This window comes from Electrophorus electricus, chromosome 6 (genome assembly GCF_041902795.1).
Source record: "Electrophorus electricus isolate QZ-2024a chromosome 6, ASM4190279v1, whole genome shotgun sequence".
Classification (NCBI taxonomy): Eukaryota; Metazoa; Chordata; class Actinopteri; order Gymnotiformes; family Gymnotidae; genus Electrophorus; species Electrophorus electricus.
Window position 1 is genome coordinate 1,034,257 of NC_137502.1, and position 17,659 is coordinate 1,051,915.

A 17,659-nucleotide genomic window follows, 5' to 3' on the forward strand; every position below is an offset into this window, starting at 1 on the left:
AGACACACAGACACACAAACAAAGACACACAAACACAGAAACACAGAGACACACAAACAAACACAGAGACACACGAGCAAACAGACACACAGACACACAAACAAACAGACACACAAACACAGAGACACACAAGCACACAGACACACGAGCACACAGACACACAAACAAACAGACACACAAACACAGAGACACATGAGCACACAGACACACAGGCACACGCACACTTTCATGACCCCATTACATAGTGTATTAAAATGGAATCATTCCTAAAATTATTCAGTTGCTAAGAATAATGTTTTGTTAAAAATTTGTTCTTCACGTCAGACTCATAAAACGAAATCAAATTAACCCCAAACTAAAAGATGTTTTTACCTGCAGAGACATCAGAAATGCAGCTAACTGAGGAACTCCACACTCTCAGCTGCTCAGTGATGTTAACGGACCTCACAGGCTCTGGTCTGATTCAGTATTTCTGGTTTCTAATATTTAGAAGGCTCTGATCTGATTCAGTATTTCTGGTTTCTAATATTTAGAAGGCTCAGGTCTGATTCAGTATTTTTTTCTCTGTGATGTGTGTTTTATCTGAATATCCAGTATGTATCACCCAGAGAGACGTTTGTTTACAACAAAGTGTAAAAAGGAAAAAAATATAAGAAATTACTAACAGCAAATTTATTGTGAACACAAGCTACACATGCTGTCTGCAGAGAAAGGGAAGGAAATCATTCATTATCAGCCTACTAAACGTTAAAACATTTGATGTCATTTAAGTAAAGAAAAAAATGCTTTCAATGTATATAAATGTAATGGTTAATTACATTACAACATCAGTGGTGAAGGTACTCGACTAGCAATCAGAAGGTTGCCACTGTTTGGCCCCTGAGCAAGGCCCTTAACCATCAATAACTCAAACTGTGTTGGATAAACTGATCAGCTAAACGTGTAAATGTAAATATACTGAGGAGCTGTAGGTGATGTGATACTGCCCCCTTGTGCTGACAATGTTTAACCTGAAATGAACAAATGAACAAATTAGACAAATTGATCAAATCAACAACAAGCACAATTTAAACGTTTCGCTGTATATTACCGACGGTTTGTTATATAGTTGTTCCATATTTGCCGTATTTTTGGAATAAGGAACACCAAAATAAATCTCAAAACAGACACAACAAACAGCACTACAATTAACCTTCATTTTGTCACTGTGTAACATTTCAAAACCGACACAGCATATGTTTCCTTCGAAAATGTACAAACAAGCAAACAAACAAACGTTTGATTCCTTATTTGTTGTACGTGTTTTCTGGGAATCTTTGTACTTCCCGGGGTTTGTGATTTTATCGGTTTTATTTTGAAGGGAATCTGATGAAAATTCAGAATAAAAATGCCACTCTCGGTTAATAAAAAACTATTTAAAAACTATTTAACTAGGTTTTACTCGTGTGTTCCAAAACACTGTTTATAATCGTAAGATTAAAACTCTTTTGCTCATTTTAGGGGAAAAAGACTTTTGTGAAAACTCGTGGTGCGTTCGTTTACTTCCGGGTCGCAGGTCCTCAGCGTGGCGCACGCGGCAGATCAACGCGTGCCTTGAGAGTTGGAATCGTCAGACACACCGGCGCGAGGAGGTGAGTGGCTCCTGCGTTTACGTTTCTGTGTTGGACACGTTTGCGTACAACGCGCGTGAGTGTTTACTGACGGCGCAGCTCGCGCTGGTCCTCCTTGTGTTTTAGATGACGGCCAACCCCGCGTGACCCGAGAACGGTATGAACGAGCTCGCCTAGCTTGCCTCCTCGCGCCTCGCACCTCTACCGCGAGCTGAGCGTGCATGCCGGGTCGAGTAACCCTGTGTCTGCGTCACTTCCCAAGGTACCAGCTCGAGGATGGGGGAGTTTACGGTCCACCGCGTGCGCTTCTTCCACTACATGCCTTCCGCTGTGCGCGCTCTGGCGTTCCAGCCGCAGCGCCAGAAGATCGCCGTGGCGCGCACGGACGGTTCGCTGGAGATCCTAAACCGCGCGGACCACCTGTTCCAGGAGAAGGTAGACTGGGTTCGCACGGGTCTGTGCGGCACATGTGGGCTGCTTTCTGCGCGCTAATCAGAGTGGCACGTGCCGTCCACAGGTCATCCCGGGACGCGAGCAGCGCGGCACGGAGGCGCTCGCGTGGGCGGGGCAGCGCCTGTTCAGCGCGGGCCTGAACGGAGAGCTGGTGGAGTATGACATGCAGGAGCTCAGAGAGAAGTACAGGCTGGACGCGAGCGGCGGGCCCGTGTGGACCCTCACCTGCAACCCACAGGGAACCCGGCTGGCCGTGAGTCGACCGGCCGTCACGCACGCTTGTGCAACGGCGCACGCCGGTGTGAGACGGTCGATGGCGCTCACACCGGCGTGCGTCATCGTGAGCGTCACCTCTGAGTCAGTGACCTGGACATACGAGTGACCTTTGGGTGGCTGAGCGAACACTTCCAGACGTCCTGTTTGGTGCATTTGCATCAGTCTTTTGTATTTTTGTTTTGGTCACGAGTGTCGCTGTTGTGCTTCGTTGTGCAGGTGGGCTGTGAAGATGGAACTGTGAAACTGTTTGAGGTGTGTGATGATGGAATCCAGTTTGAAAGGAACTTGGCCAAGCAAAAAGGACGAATCCTGTCGCTCTCTTGGCATCCGTCCGGCTCCCGGCTCGTGGCTGGGATGGCAGGCGTGATTTGGGTCTTTGACGCTGGCACAGGTGAGCTGTAGCGAGGTCCACGTGTGTCTCACTTCACGTGTCTGGACGCTGGCTGGTTGGAAACCCTAGTAGTGATCAGGAGGGTTAGGGTGAACCCTGACCCCAGAGAGGCTGCCCATGTTCTGAGGTCATGTCCACATGTCCAGGTTTCTACAGTGTTCTCACCGTCTGCTGATCCTGGATCAGAGACAAGTGGGCTCAGGCACTGTAACCTCACACGACATTTTCTTACGTTTGTCTCGTGTCTCAGGTCAGTCAGTCCACAGGCTGTTGGTGGAACGTGGAACTGGGGCACCCCGGTCTAAGGAGTGTGTGGTGTGGAGTGTGGTCTGCCTCTCGGACGGCACCATTGTCAGTGGAGACTCTTCTGGGAATGTTAAAGTGTGGGATGGAGACACTGGAACACTGATTAGAAACCACCAGGTCACCAAGTGGGACGTTCTGGCATTATCGGTCTCTCAGGTGAGAGGTTAACTTTTTAATGTGCACTTGTGGTTGGCATTGGTCTTACAAATGAACTAAACTGGTCTAAACTCTAAACTGGTCTAAACTCTAAACTGGTCTCTACTCACTGGCTGGTTGGCTGCACACAGAAGTCTGTGAAGGCTGATACCTGGAAAATGCCACTTGTGTTTTCATTTGAGTTGACTAGCATGGAGAAAAAAAGATCCATTTTGTTTTTTAATCAATTAATGTCTAAACAAATTAATTGTGAGAGGTCCTGTTTTCTGTTTTTGGACGATGTTCTCGGATGTCGGCCGACGTTAGCCTTGCTGTGAACAGCAGTGTTGTCCATGTTTCATTTGGTGCTCAACCAGGAGCAGACAACACTGAGCTGACCCAGTTAAAATAGGAAAGTGATGGCCAACATAATTCTGTCTTCAGGACGAGACCAGTCTTGTGGCGGGAACGTCGGAAGGAACTGTGGTCCAGTTCCAGCACCTCTCTGTGGTTCTTGGCAGGGAAGACAAAGAGTGGGTCCAGACCAGAACGTTCAAGAACCACACACATGATGTGCGCGCCGTGTTGGAGCTCGACACAGCCGTGGTGTCTGGTGGTGCGTTTGCTGCTCTTCCGTTTGTTCGGTGAAGTGTTTATTCTCCGTGTGGTTGGGTGAATATTTGACAGATTTTCTGCCGTCTCTCCTCAGGCATGGACACACAGTTGGTGGTGAGGCCTCTCTTGGACAAAATCGACGTGAAGACTTCTGCTTCAGCCCTGCGAAAGATCCACTTCCCCCACGTGAGTTCTGGCACCTGCCCTGAATTGTTTTGTTCCGCTCAAAGAATGAAGCGGGCCGGCGGTTCTGTGGTGACGCGTGTGCTTCTGTGGCTGTGCAGAGACGCCTGGTTTCGTGTTCCAGAACGGCAAGACTTCTGCTGTTCCAGCACCGCATCCACCTGGAACTCTGGAGGCTGGGCGAGAGTGAAGGAACCGGTGAGTAGAACCTTCCTCCTCTGTCTCGCCCATCACGTGGGACACGCGCCCTCCAGCTTGCTGCACCCATCCTGGGCAGCCGCATCTTGCCGATGCCCTTTGTTCTTCCTCTGTCTTTCCAGGGGTCCCTGGGAGCAGTTTACCTATTAAACGGAAACCAGAGAAACTGTTGCATTTGAAAACAAAGGTGAGCTGTTTTTTTCACACACCTCATACACTGAGAGTTCCAGCGTGTGAACACATCATGTCTCTTTGACTTGAACCCAAGGGGGAGGAGCATATCTGCTGCAGTGCACTGTCTCCGTGTGGGGGATGGGTCGTGGTTTCCACGGTGACCAATTTGAGACTGTACAGGCTGCAATGTGACGAAACCATCAGCATCACTAAGGTGAGTCTCCCTACTAACAAGACATGAATGTGCAGTCACAGTCCGGGCAGGGTTGACTATGGATTCATGTCAGGCTGTTCCTTCTGTCTCTTAACCACAGTCTTAAGTCTGAGAAACCTGCTTTGATACACTATTTCCTGTTTTCTTGTAGGTGTCGAAGCTTCCAAAGGTCGTCAGCTCAGCCAATCAGATTTGCTTCTCTTCAGACTCCTCCTACCTGTTTACGGCCTCCACTTGTTCCTCAGTGCATGTGTTAGCTCTCAGCCAATCAGGGTGCACGTTTGTATGTACCCTCAAGCCCAAGTCATGTAAGAGGACTTATAACTGGCCAGAGTTTTTAGTATCTGCCTCTCGTACTGTGGGAGTGTGTCTCCATCTGCGGTGGTGTGTGTGTGTGTGTGTGTGTGTTAGGCTCTGGTCAGGCCATTCTCCTGTTAACAGCCAGTGATGATGGGAAATGGTTGGCAGCAGCAAATGCAGACCATGAGGTTCAGGTGTACAACCTGCAGAAAAGGAAGGTGAGCAACTGTTAGGCTGATCGTGTACGTCACTGGAGACCTGCCAGTCTGTAGGACTTTAGAGACTTTTATTAATGTGTTCATCTTTTAATGTTATCGGCCAACACTGTTATTCTGTAGTTTGTTTTAGTTAAAATATTTTAATAAGGTTTCACCAGAATTAATTTTAGTATTCAGTATGGAATGTTTTCTACTTGTAAATCTTTTACTATTTAAAATGTCTCCTGTTAAACAGTTTTTATTTCTTTGCATATTTCATTTGTTTACCTGTTTATTTTTATTTGAAACATTGTTTACTTGTGTTTAAAACATCCAGCCATGAATACCATGCTGACAGTGTTGCAGATTACACAGCTGACCTCAAGATGGCAGAGTTAAGCACTGTGTTCTGGATCTTGTTATCGTGTGTGTTCAGGCCTACTGCACTGTGCCCGTGTACAGCTCTGGGGTCACAGCCATGTCCATCAATCCCGCTACCAACAACCTGTTTATGGTACACGCCGACCAGCAGGTAGGTGGCACCTGCCCAATCCACCTTGCCATGCCTGCACGCCAAGTAAACAAAACCAGACTGATGTTTGTAGACTTGAATTTACACCTGACATTAACATCCTTCGGGTCTAGATTGTACCTGGATTTATTTGCTGGGTTCTGTTTACACTTTTCACTAAAACGGGTCCACCGTTGCGACCAGATGAGATCTGGTCTTGCGTTCCCGAGTAAAAGGCACATCAGACCACACGTTTCTGTTTTCTTCCTGTACGTCGACTGTAAACATGGGTCCTCACCGAGTTATGACTGCTGTATTATACACTGTCCAGCTCCGTTAGTGTAGTTGTGTGCAGATACAGAACACACACTCCGTTTACGCTTATAATGATGTGATCCAGTTCCATCTGACCACATCGGAATATGGTTTGAATCATCCAGTCGCAGTGCGTCGGTGGGTTTTACATCTGGCTTTTCATGAACGGACATCCAAATGTGATCCGATCACCACAAAGCATGTAAATGCCAGAAAGTGTGCTCTATAGAGCGTCAGCTGAGGTGTGTGTGTGTGTGTGTGTGTGTGTGTGTGTGTGTGTGTGTGTGGTCTCCTCAGATCTTTGAGTTCTCTCTAGAGCAGAAGCAGTACACAGACTGGAGCAGACTGGTACACAGGAAGGGCTTGCATCCCCAGTGGCTGGAGAGAGACACACCTGTCACCAATGTGACCTTCAGTCCCAGAAACCCTGCCCACGTCATTCTGCACGACATGTACATGTTCTGCATCATCGACCAAACCCTGGTGAGACTGCCCTCAGTCGCTAAAGTGCAATTTCAGTGTACTGTCATTAGACATACACACTTCCTTATACAGCACAGTTGTGTATATCAGTTGACTAGGTGACCTTTATTGTTTTGGGTTATCTCTCTCTCTCTTATGCTTGTTTGTTATATTCTGGCAATTTTTTTGAACCTTTTGATGATGGAGTGTGTGTGTTTTGCGGTTTCAGTAGTTTGTATCAACGGTGTTGTGAAGTGCTCTGTTGTCGTCCGAGTCATCTATAACTGCCTGTCTTCACATGAACGCTCTTCCCAGCCTCTTCCTGAAAGGAATTCTCAGCTGGTCAACCAGCTGACCCTGAGGAGTCTCCCAGAGAAGGAGCGACGGGCCCACAGCCATGCTTTCAAAATCTGCAAGACCTTCAAGGTGAGTTGTTGGTAGTGTTAAGTTAAATTTACATAGTACCTTTCACAAACTTGCTCTTCATCACTCCTCTGGGATGTTCTTCTGAAAGTCTTGGATTCTTTGTCCCGCCCTCCTTGGCCCTGATGGGGTTCTGGTTCCTGCGGTGGTGGTGAAACTCTTCTCCCTCCTGCAGGAGCTGCTGTTTGTGGAGCTTCTGGAAGATCAGTCGTTGGTGGTGATAGAGCGCCCCCTGCTGGACATTACTGCTCAGCTGCCTCCACCAGTGAGACAGAAGAAGTTTGCCACATAAGTGTGTGTGTGTGTGTGTGTGTGTGTGTGTGTGTGTGTGTGTGTGTGTGTGTGATATAGTTAACCTTCTCCTTCCTATGCTTTGCAATGACTATTTGATACAGTAATAAATATTTGCTGTAAGAAACACACTGTGGTGTTGGCATTGATTTGGTTATTCGGTAGGTCGTGTTACTGAGGCATTGACTCCACACACAGCTTAAATGTTCATCTGTAGTCAAAATGTTTGCTGCTAGTGTTTGACTCATGGGACATTCCTGAAACAAATTTGCTCCACAGTATGACAAACGTTTTAAAAGCCAAAAACCACTGAATCTTCTGCACATCTTGCATCCTAATCAACACAACCAAACGACCATTGTTCAGCAGGGACACCTGGGGAATCAAGTTTAGTAGTTTGTGACTAAATGTGTCTGATATCTGTGGTATCTGCAGGGTTGAATCTGATATCTGGTATCTGCAGAATTATATCCGATTCTCCACCTCATTTTCCCATCATGCCCTGTGATGCTGATTCTCTAGGATAAAAGACCAAAGTCATTCCAGGAGAGGTTATTATTTCACATGATACAATTATTTTTGGGGGGGGGGGGGAATAAGCCTGCTCTTTGAAAGATCATGAGTAGACAGCAGAAAAATGTTTGGGATATTTTGTTGGTAATACACAGAATAATATTGCAGCTCAGGTTTGGATGGTGTGTGGTTTTGTTTTTGTTTTTGTTTTTGTTTTTTTTTTAAAGTGGTTTATTGTCCTTCCAGGCCACCATAACTTGTGTGGGTGTGTATTCTGAGCACAGTGTGTCTCAGGAGGGTCAAGACCAGTTACCTCGACATGCTCTTAACGCTGCTATACACCCTCCTGTGAATTAGCATTTGTTTGGTCACAGTACACAAATAGACAGTAAACAATCCCAGATGCTTCTGGTGGGGATGTGGTAGGTGTTTCGATAAATCGTGAGGTTTATCTATCCAGGACAGACTCTCACCACCTCACCTCACCTCTCTAAAGTGGTTTAGTACATTGCAAGGTACTTTGCAAAGTTGCAACAGTGCTGCGGTTTCTCTGCATTGTGTTCCCAAATTTTATTACGGCACCATGTGAAATGGCCAAAACAGTTACTGAACATAACCATGAAAGTGCTTTGAACAGCCCTGCACTGTTTGTCCATGTCTGGCCATGAGCTCATACTAAAGGACAGTGCACGCTGTGCAAAGCAGTCATCAGGTTTGTATAAGAGACTCATCCTGGAACTGAAAATTTTAGTTTAATTGCAATTAGAGCCTGAAACATGGGCGTCAGCTTAATATGTGGACATATTTTCCTCAGGATTTTGAAACTGTAAGTGGAATTGTAAATGTTTGTGTGCAAGTAGTATACGGGTGTGTGTGTGGAGTTCCCATGTTTTGTGTCTTGGACTCGTGGCCTCTGGTCCGGGGAGACCAGGGCTTACTGAGGAGGATCTGTGGTTTGCTTTTTATGCCTCAGGTTTAATTTGCATTAATTATCTCTAAAATATTTCTTGTGGGTTTGAATGTAGCCAATCTGGGCCCTTGAGCAAGGCCCCAACCCTGTCGACTCCGGGTTGACATGTGAAGAGAAGAATCTCACTGTACTGCACATATGTATGTAAATAGGAAAAATATTTATTTAAATATGAAAAACTGCTTCCTGTAGTAATCTGGGTGTTAAGGACAGTGTGTAAAAGAGGGATGTTGGTAAGAGTAGAGAGTTAGCGTAACTAACTATTATTATTATTATAACAGATTGACTATACCTCACCATTTTACAGGAATAAAGAGGAGTGTAGGTGCAGTGTGGATTTAGGGGGAGTGCGGTTTGGGTGACTGAGTCCAAGTTCTTCTGGAAGGAACCTGCAGAGTCATGGAGGTCACTGAGGTTACCTACAGTAGAAGAGAGCACCTGCATCCATGTTTACATTCATCACTGCTCACAATAATCTTGGGTTAGGGTTTATGGTTCACCATAGTCTTAGGTTATCTTTAGGGTTAGGGTTCACCATAATCTTGGGTTAGCATTAGGGTTTAGGGTTCACCATAGTCTTGCGTTAGCATTAGGGTTTAGGGTTAGGGTTCACCATAGTCTTGGGCTAGAATTAGGGATTAGGGTTAGGGTTTACTATAGTCTTAACTATGAGTTGTAGGGTTAGGATTAGGATTTAGGGTTAGGGTTCACCATAGTCTTGGGCTAGAATTAGGGATTAGGGTTAGCGTTTACTATAGTCTTAACTGAGTTCTAGGGTTGCGTTTAGGGTTCACTATAGTCTTAACTATGAGCTCTAGGAGTATGGTTTAGGTTTAGGGTTATGGTTAGGGTTTAGGGTTCAGCAGCAGCCAGCTCAGTTAGGAGAGTTTAGAAGCCAAGAGAGACAGATCATGTAGATTTGCTGAGACAAGCAGAATTCAGCAAGGGTTATCCAAGGTTATCCAAGGCTTCTGCAATAACAGTTTAGACATTTTTGCAAAATACTTTTTCTGAATAAATAAGGGAAGTCTGGAATATCTAGAAATGTGTTGACACATCAATTAAATTTCTGGTATTTTCTCACATACCCATTAGCTGAGGTTCTTGTCCCCCACAGCATTGTTGGAGTTACTTCCTGTTCAGAAGAGATTGCAGAGTTTACAAACAATGGCAGGTTGCTCCAGGTTATACTTTGTCTGCCCGTCCCTGGGAATAATAATGAAGCTTCGGTAAATCCACATATTTAGTCATATGAACCTAAAGACTTGTCCTTGTAATCTTTGAAGTGCTTGTGCCTCAGGCTGTGGGCACCTAATGGGAAACAGGCCCAGATAAAAGGTTTAGTGTCAACTGAGTGACCACAGCATTGTTCAGGTCCTACTTAGCATGCGTACAACCACTTACCACTCAACGTTGACATGGCAACTCCACCATTTTGCTCATATTATTATTATTATTATTGCTACAGCGAAGGTTCTTGATGTTTGTATCTCTTTATAAAGTTTATAAAGTATGATTCCCCTTATGTTTGTTGCATGTATATTTGTGAGATATTTTGTTGCAAGCCAACATAAAGACTTCCTTTTCTGCTTAGTCCACTAGCCTCGATGAAACAGGTGGAGATGACTGTAGAGATGACTGTAGTATGGAGGTGACTGTGTAGTATGGAGGTGACTGTGTAGTGTGGAGGTGACTGTGTAGAGTGGAGGTGACTGTGTAGTGTGGAGGTGACTGTGTAGAGTGGAGGTGACTGTGTAGTGTAGAGATGACTGTAGTATGGAGGTGACTGTGTAGTGTGGAGGTGACTGTGTAGTGTGGAGGTGACTGTGTAGAGTGGAGATGACTGTAGTGTGGAGGTGACTGTGTAGAGTGGAGATGACTGTAGTGTGGAGGTGACTGTGTAGTATGGAGGTGACTGTGTAGTGTGGAGGTGACTGTGTAGTGTAGAGATGACTGTAGTATGGAGGTGACTGTAATGTGGAGATGACTGTAGTGTGAAGGTGACTGTGGGGGTAGAGATGTCTGTAGTATGGAGGTGACTGTGTAGTGTGGAGGTGACTGTGTAGTGTAGAGGTGACTGTAGTGTGCAGGTGACTGTGTAGTGTGAAGGTGACTGTGTAGAGTGGAGGTGACTGTGTAGTGTGGAGGTGACTGTGTAGTGTGGAGGTGACTGTAGTATGGAGGTGACTGTGTAGTGTGAAGGTGACTGTGTAGAGTGGAGATGACTGTGTAGTGTGGAGGTGACTGTAGTATGGAGGTGACTGTGTAGTGTGGAGGTGACTGTAGTATGGAGGTGACTGTAGTGTGGAGGTGACTGTAGTGTGGAGGTGACTGTGTAGAGTGGAGATGACTGTAGTGTGGAGGTGACTGTGTAGTGTGGAGGTGACTGTAGTATGGAGGTGACTGTGTAGTGTGGAGGTGACTGTAGTATGGAGGTGACTGTGTAGTGTGGAGGTGACCGTGCACGGGTGTAGAGATGACAGTGTAGTTTGGCGGTGACTGTGCAACAGTGTAGATGGACAGTTCTGCATGCTGACCTGAGTTCCGCCTGTGTTTGACGCACTGGCCCCGGTTGGGGACCCCCGTCGAGGGGTTCCCGGGGTTGATGATGTGGCACTCGTACCCTGTGGGGCAGAGCAGTGGTGCGTCTCCATCCTCCGTAGTGCTGCAGGCCTCCGCTACAGACGCAAACACACAGACAGTCAGACGGCAGCCTGTGCGGCACAGGCAGCACGTGAAACGAGGTGTGTTGGAGGATCGGTGTGGCACTCACCCTGAAGGACCTCCTCTGGCCCGTCCAACAGCCAGCTGTTCCCGCCTAGCCAGCGCGGCTTGGGTGGTACCAGCCAGTCCAGCACTGACCAGGGCCACAGCCACAGAGAAACGAACATTAGCAGCGCAGTGTGGGTAGTGCTTAGAAAAAGTCACGCTAAAGAGTACTAGAGTACTAAAGCGTCATTTGACTGAACAGCCCTGCCGAGTCCTCTGTGCATACAGCTGCATCCTTCACTGTCTCCGCACGTACACTAGGAACCTTTCTCTTCATTCACTCCCAAGTTTAACCCTGACGTGGTCCCAGCTTTAGACAGACTGCAAAGCACTCTGTACATCTCTCTGGACAAGTGCGTCTGCTGGAAATGAAAATCCGTGAGCTCTAATGTGGAGATGAGCTGTGAAGATGCTGTGAAGGAGAGTGCGTGAGAGTGCGTGAGAGTGCGTGAGTGTGCGTGAGAGTGCGTGAGAGTCCGCCTACCGGGCGGAGGCTGTACGGATGCTGTGCGTGTTCATACCGGGCGGAGGCTGTACGGAGTCTGTGCGTGTTCATACCGGGCGGAGGCTGTACGGATGCTGTGCGTGTTCATACCGGGCGGAGGCTGTACGGAGTCTGTGCGTGTTCATACCGGGCGGAGGCTGTACGGATGCTGTGCGTGTTCATACCGGGCGGAGGCTGTACGGAGTCCAGGCAGGTGTAGGTGCAGCCGTTGTAACAGCAGCGTTTGTGCCTCTCACACTTGGAGTCGGAGTGGCAGGCTGGAACTTCACACGCTTGCGCCGGCAACATCTGGGGTGGGGGTGGGCACCGGTCGCTCTTCTGGTGCTGGGTGGATTGTGATTGGTTGGGGTACTCATAGTCCTGGCGGGGGATAGGCAGAGAATGCGTGTCTCATCAGCATCACAGCACAGACGACTGCCACCGTGTCCTGTAGAGGGCAGCGTCTCACTTTGGCTCAAACTCTCGAGTCTTGAGGTCGACAACTGTAGTTATCAGTCCTTTATGTGTTTACATCACTTTGTTAAAAAACTCCAGAGATATTTACATGATATTTGCATATGATTATATTCTGTGCAGCTGAGTCATCTGAAAGGTGCTACCCCTGTGTACTCAAACTGTGGGCCGGACTTCAGCAACAGAGATTTTGTGCTTTCACTAAATGCTTGAAAGTACATTTACATTTACATATTTACATTTATATTTACATTTATGGCATTTATCAGACGCTCTTATCCAAAGTCATTTCCTCATAGATACATCCTAGTACAGTACAGTAGGTTAGAGTCCAAGATGCCAGTGAACTAGAATACTGTAGAAATACAGGGAAACACATATAAGCTCTATAACAGACAACAATCAGTGCAATAAACAATAAGGACTAGAGTTTTAGTCAACATCAGCGTAGTAAACAACCCTACAATAAGTACTAGTTTTAGTCAACACAGGAGCAGGGTCAGTGGTCATTTAAAGATCCTATGAGTGGACGGGTCTTCAGTCTGTGTTTGAAGACTGTGAGGGACTCTACTGTTCAGACAGCAAGTGAAAGTTCATTCTACCAACTAAGTGTGAAGCAGGAAGTTTGAGGAGGACATGCATCTTCATGTTTTTGTGCTGTTCAGGGTTATAAAGAATGCTTTCTTCCTAAGAAAAGCCACGCGTCCTTTTTTGGGTCTTCTGGTGTGTCTGGGCACTAACAGGAGATGTGGACTCATTCCCCACGGAGTCCGTTCAGGGTCCCTTCTCACAGACACCTGGGCCAGCTTTACCACAGAGGAAGAGGTACTGCTCAGGGAGGAAGTCTCGTCCCAGACTCACTATACATCGCTCTGTCTCTCAATCCCTTTCTCTCTCCCTCCCTCCTTTTCTGTCTCTCTTCCTGTTTGCTCCTGTCTAGAGTATGTTTATTGCGAGTCCCTTGTCCCAGCGTAGTGGGTTTGTAGATTCTGAATGTTGTTGTTTTTTCTCTCTGTGCTTGCTATGTTTGAATCGTACTCTACAATTTTAGCACCCTTGGCTGTAATATTGATCTGGTTCAACAGATTTCGGTCCAGCTCAGTTCCAGTTCCATCCACGGGAAGTCTTTTAACTCAGACATTTCTCATGTGTTACAGCCACTTGCTCAGCATCTGACGGAGGAGTTCTGAGCTACAACAGCAGTGACCCAGCAGGCAGGACTAAAGATGTGACACTCGGGCCAAAGTGAGGCACACACACGCACGTTAGGGTGGACGTACACGCCGGGTACAGAAAGGCCCGGCCTGTTTCATTCACTGGTGTTCCAGCTACAATTTCCTCTCAAGAGAATTCGTATCAGGACAAACTAGTAGTGTTCACTTCCAGTGTAGATTAACTGGTGCCCTGGTTTGTGTGTGTGTGTGAGAGAGAGAGAAAGAGAGAGAGAGAGAGAGAGAGTGTGTGTGTGTGTGTGTGTGTGTGTGTGTGGGTGGGTGGATGCGTGTGTGTGTGTGTGTGGGTGTGGGTGTGTGTGCTTGCCTTTTTTAGTGTTCTTGTTTTCCTGTTTGTTTCTACTGCAGCAGCTCTGTGGCGTGTTTCTTCAAGGTCTACCAGCAGAGCTCACCAGAGAGCACATACGCTTTTCATTTCAAATTTCTGCTGCAGTCAGTGGGGTCATTCGGTTCTTTTGTGCTGCGATACCCAGAGGTTCCTCTACAGAGACCCTGGAGGCTGCAGAGATGATGCTCACAACTGGTGCTGGAACTATTGCTTCACTGCATACAACCAATCTAAACATTTAAAGAAATCTTGTCCTTCGATCCAGACATTTCTTCTGTGGATGCTGGTTAAACAGTTCTTAAATTCCACCCCAGTGCCAGGACACTTTAGACGTCAGAGCTACCTGATTAATAAGGTCTGTGAGGAGTATGAGATGTATTGTACAAACATGTTCAGAGTGTGAGAATAAACACAGACACGCGTTTGGCAAAAGTAACAACTGAACTTAACTTCCTTCACACATTTTTATCAGAATCCTTAATTTTCTAAATTGCTTTTAAAACCAACAGCTGGGACAATTTAGAAACAGTGATATCAATTTACAAAACACATATCTGAAATGATTCTTTTATAACTTTCTCAAAAGCTGTTTCTGGTTTGGGCCGACATCACACTCATATTTCAGTCAAACTCCAAAACATACGTGTCTGTAATTATTTTCAGGCGATAGTCTCTCAATCTCTGTCACCTGTTCTGCTTCAGAACACCAGTCATGCATCAGTTAAAGGTTTCATAACCGTCCTCACAATATGTCACGCATATTCTAATATTCTAATGCTTAATTATTACAACCTGAACTGTAACAGCAACATTTTATTTACTATCATTTATCTTTTTAAAATATTGTCTCTTGTTTGAGCCTTTTAAATGTTTACATTCAGACTGAAATTTTAGTGGCACTGTCTTGGTTTGTTTTGGTTCTGTCGTGTGTTTGAGTTTGATTTTCAGATGTCTGGACAGCATCTGTCCCTGGTTGTGGTTGTTGGGCAGCTGCTGCCTGACAAAGAATTTTCTAAAATCTTAAAACTGTCTATCTGTCTAGTTGTCTGTCTGACAGAGACACTTGGCTTTACCTGCGTCTCTAGGTCTAAAACCTAAACCCTGAAGGACATGAACACGTTTCAAACTCCCAGGTTTCAGTGCCATGAAAGGTTGAAATCACATTAATGTCCCACTGTGCTCAGCAGACTTGGATTATGGTTCCGGTGTCCACAGGGACATGAACATGTCCTGCCGTATTCACTCACACCACACCAGGAAACGCCTGTTGACTGCAGGCTCAACCTGCGCCACAATTTTTCACATATAAAAGCTAATTAATTTTTACCTAAAATTCCAGATTTTTTATACAAAAATGTATACAAAAGAAACCTGAACTGTACGAGTTTAATGGAATTGTTTTGTTTTCCTCATTGACTAATAAAGTTGTTTGGCTCAGAACACAGTAATGAAAAGATCAAGACCTGTGAGAGTTCTGATTGTTCGTAGTCTGAGCGTGGTGGAAAACAACTCGAGAAAATCTCGGATAAAACCCTAACTGACAGACAGACGCTCAGCATGTGCCCAGGAAACTACACACACCCCCACACACACCTGTCTACTCCTTAAGTTCCTTCAGAACCTGTCAGAATCCATCTGGATCACAGAGCTAATGGACTGTGTGTGTGGACAGTGCAGACCCGACATCCCTGACCGTGTTCTCACGAACACGTCCTGTTGTCTCCAGGGCCGAGCCCCTTCTGTAAACACTCGGACTGCCTGCCACGTGGGCCTTTTAGTCCTTATTGTTTTGGTTTATCAGTACAAAATATTTAGTTATTTTCAAAATATTTTAAGACAATAAGATAAAACCAGATGTTTTGTGCTGAATCTGCATACTGCATACTGTAAAGGTTGGGAAGGACATCTTAACCCGTAGCTTGTGTGAGTACGGACGAAGCCTCGCGCGTGGCATCCAGCCATGGAATCAGAGCATGCACCCTTCCTGAGCTGGGGCCGTGCCACACTGCAAATCAAGTGTGGCCCTCCACACAATTCCAGCCCACAAGCACCAGCAGTAGTTTCCCAACGCGACCGTCTATGGCGTACCGGCTGTTCCGAATGAGGGAACAGCCAGTTGGCCTTCACTGCTGCAAGGAGCGTGTCGGGCTTGGCAGTCCTCCTGTAACAACCCTCTGCTCCAACACTGTCCAACCATAAAAAATGCTTTACTGGTGCTTTTAACAGACCGACACTGAGACCAGGTGAGCTGTATCAGTTCCGCTGTAGTGATGGTGGTACTGTCTGGAGCTGTTTGCTCTACCCCAGTCTCCACAGTTTACATGAGTGTGTTGCAGAGAGATAGAACCAAAAAAAGCAAGAACGAAGGACCAGAGAACTGAGCCGGACCGTTCTGGAGCAGAGGACAGAGGACAGAGAGCTGAGCCGGACCGTTCCGGAGCAGAGGACAGAGGACAGAGAGCTGAGCCGGACCGTTCCGGAGCAGAGGACAGAGGACAGAGAGCTGAGCCGGACCGTTCCGGAGCAGAGGACAGAGGACAGAGAGCTGAGCCGGACCGTTCCGGAGCAGAGGACAGAGGACAGAGAGCTGAGCCGGACCGTTCCGGAGCAGAGGACAGAGGACAGAGAGCTGAGCCGGACCGTTCCGGAGCAGAGGACAGAGGACAGAGAGCTGAGCCGGACCGTTCCGGAGCAGAGGACAGAGGACAGAGAGCTGAGCCGGACCGTTCCGGAGCAGAGGACAGAGGACAGAGAGCTGAGCCGGACCGTTCCGGAGCAGAGGACAGACGGATAGAGACAAAATGGAAGAAAATGAAGTGAGAGGATGAATGAAGCTGTGAGCAGACAGGGACAATCTGTCCATCCTGCACAAGACCAGAGACATCACACACTGCATTCTCCCTTACTGGCTGTGCTCATGTGACAAAATGAAGGTTCGCACGCACGCACGCACGCACGCACACACGCACTTTACCCGTTCTTAGAGCTGTTTAAGCTTTCAACTACAACTGCAAATCAACTAAAATACAGACATAAAAATGTCTGTACTTCAGGATGTCCGTGTTCCAGCCGCACTAATCACACGTCACAGTGGCTGGGTCTTTCCTGAACGGTCCCCGTGACTATACCTGCACACACACAGAGCTCTCTACCAAACATTTCTGCAGTTTGTCTTCCATCGGCAGAATTCTGCCTGATCTTTGCCCCATGGTTCCCCGACTACCCCGCGTTCTTTCACCACACAAGAGCTCACGTCAGATGGTATGGACAGTGTGTCTGCTGAGAGGACGCGTACTCACCTTGTGTCTGGGAACTCCCCTGCGGAAACGGCGTGCGCTCCCAGAGTTCGTCTCCTCCAGCAGCAGCAGACAGACGAGGAGCGTGGCCCACACCATGCGTCCCGGGACCCGGGCGCCTGCCATCAACATGCTCGTCCTTCTCTTTTTCTTCTCTTCTCCTCCCTCCGCAAAGTTCTTCCAATCTCTCAGCTTTTCTCCTTCTGCTTTTTGTTGTCTCGTGTGTGTGTGTGTGTGTGTGTGTGTTTATGCTTCGGCTTCCTCTAAGTATGCGTGTGTGTCTGTGAGTGTGTGTGGAAGAAGGTCCCCAGTGCTGGTTTTAGGTCTCCGTCCTTGTGTGTCTTCTCAAACACACTCCTCCAGGGAAGACCGCGGCACGTCCGCTCCGAAGACAAGATGAAGGTTGGAGAGACGAGTACAGAGGAAACAGAGAGAACATGAGATTAACTGAGAAAAGAGATGAAAGAGGCAGCTGTGTGCAGACAGAGAGAGAGAGAGAGAGAGAGAGAGAGGACAAAATGAGAGAGTGAGAGGGAGGG

At 47.0% G+C, this 17,659-nt stretch overlaps 2 protein-coding genes across 9 annotated transcripts; one reads left to right on the forward strand and one right to left on the reverse strand.

Annotated features, from left to right (window-relative positions):
• The first annotated feature begins 1,513 nt into the window (after positions 1-1,513).
• Positions 1,514-7,183, forward strand: utp4 (UTP4 small subunit processome component). Of its 3 annotated transcripts, none has more exons than XM_035525814.2 (17): positions 1,535-1,631; positions 1,737-1,767; positions 1,873-2,045; positions 2,128-2,316; positions 2,556-2,730; positions 2,981-3,192; positions 3,616-3,787; positions 3,881-3,972; positions 4,071-4,167; positions 4,290-4,354; positions 4,436-4,555; positions 4,707-4,863; positions 4,967-5,073; positions 5,489-5,584; positions 6,176-6,361; positions 6,656-6,766; positions 6,939-7,183. In XM_035525814.2, exons 3-17 carry the CDS (start codon positions 1,887-1,889, stop codon positions 7,053-7,055), a joined length of 2,055 nt encoding a protein of 684 aa, XP_035381707.1. In that variant the 5' UTR covers positions 1,535-1,631; positions 1,737-1,767; positions 1,873-1,886; the 3' UTR covers positions 7,056-7,183. The 3 variants fall into 3 exon arrangements, with proteins under 3 accessions (XP_026885164.2, XP_035381707.1, XP_026885165.2); XM_027029364.3 differs by having other exon boundaries at positions 1,559-1,631; positions 1,710-1,767; XM_027029363.3 differs by lacking the exon at positions 1,737-1,767 and having other exon boundaries at positions 1,514-1,631.
• A 1,495-nt stretch (positions 7,184-8,678) lies between these two features.
• wfdc1 (WAP four-disulfide core domain 1) lies at positions 8,679-17,628 on the reverse strand. Of its 6 annotated transcripts, none has more exons than XM_035525590.2 (6): positions 17,124-17,628; positions 11,976-12,171; positions 11,311-11,394; positions 11,075-11,215; positions 9,626-9,743; positions 8,679-8,926 (listed from the first exon to the last, which is right to left on the reverse strand). In XM_035525590.2, the coding sequence occupies exons 1-6, from the start codon at positions 17,250-17,252 to the stop codon at positions 8,839-8,841; spliced, it is 756 nt and encodes a 251-aa protein (XP_035381483.1). In that variant the 5' UTR covers positions 17,253-17,628; the 3' UTR covers positions 8,679-8,838. The 6 variants fall into 6 exon arrangements, with proteins under 6 accessions (XP_035381483.1, XP_081571340.1, XP_035381484.1 ...); XM_081715214.1 differs by having other exon boundaries at positions 8,679-8,975; positions 17,124-17,627; XM_035525591.2 differs by having other exon boundaries at positions 8,679-8,956; positions 17,124-17,626.
• Between the last annotated feature and the right edge of the window lie 31 nt (positions 17,629-17,659).

Coding starts and splice junctions, on each gene's coding strand:
- utp4 (XM_027029363.3), top strand. CDS start 1,887: ATGGGGGAGTTTACGGTCCACCGCGTGCGCTTCTTCCACTACATGCCT. Junction 2,046..2,127: donor ACCACCTGTTCCAGGAGAAG/GTAGACTGGGTT, acceptor TGCCGTCCACAG/GTCATCCCGGGACGCGAGCA. Junction 4,168..4,289: donor GGGCGAGAGTGAAGGAACCG/GTGAGTAGAACC, acceptor CTGTCTTTCCAG/GGGTCCCTGGGAGCAGTTTA.
- wfdc1 (XM_035525590.2), bottom strand. CDS start 17,252: ATGTTGATGGCAGGCGCCCGGGTCCCGGGACGCATGGTGTGGGCCACG. Junction 11,395..11,975: donor CTCCGTACAGCCTCCGCCCG/GTATGAACACGC, acceptor GGCCCTGGTCAG/TGCTGGACTGGCTGGTACCA. Junction 11,216..11,310: donor GCCAGAGGAGGTCCTTCAGG/GTGAGTGCCACA, acceptor TTGCGTCTGTAG/CGGAGGCCTGCAGCACTACG.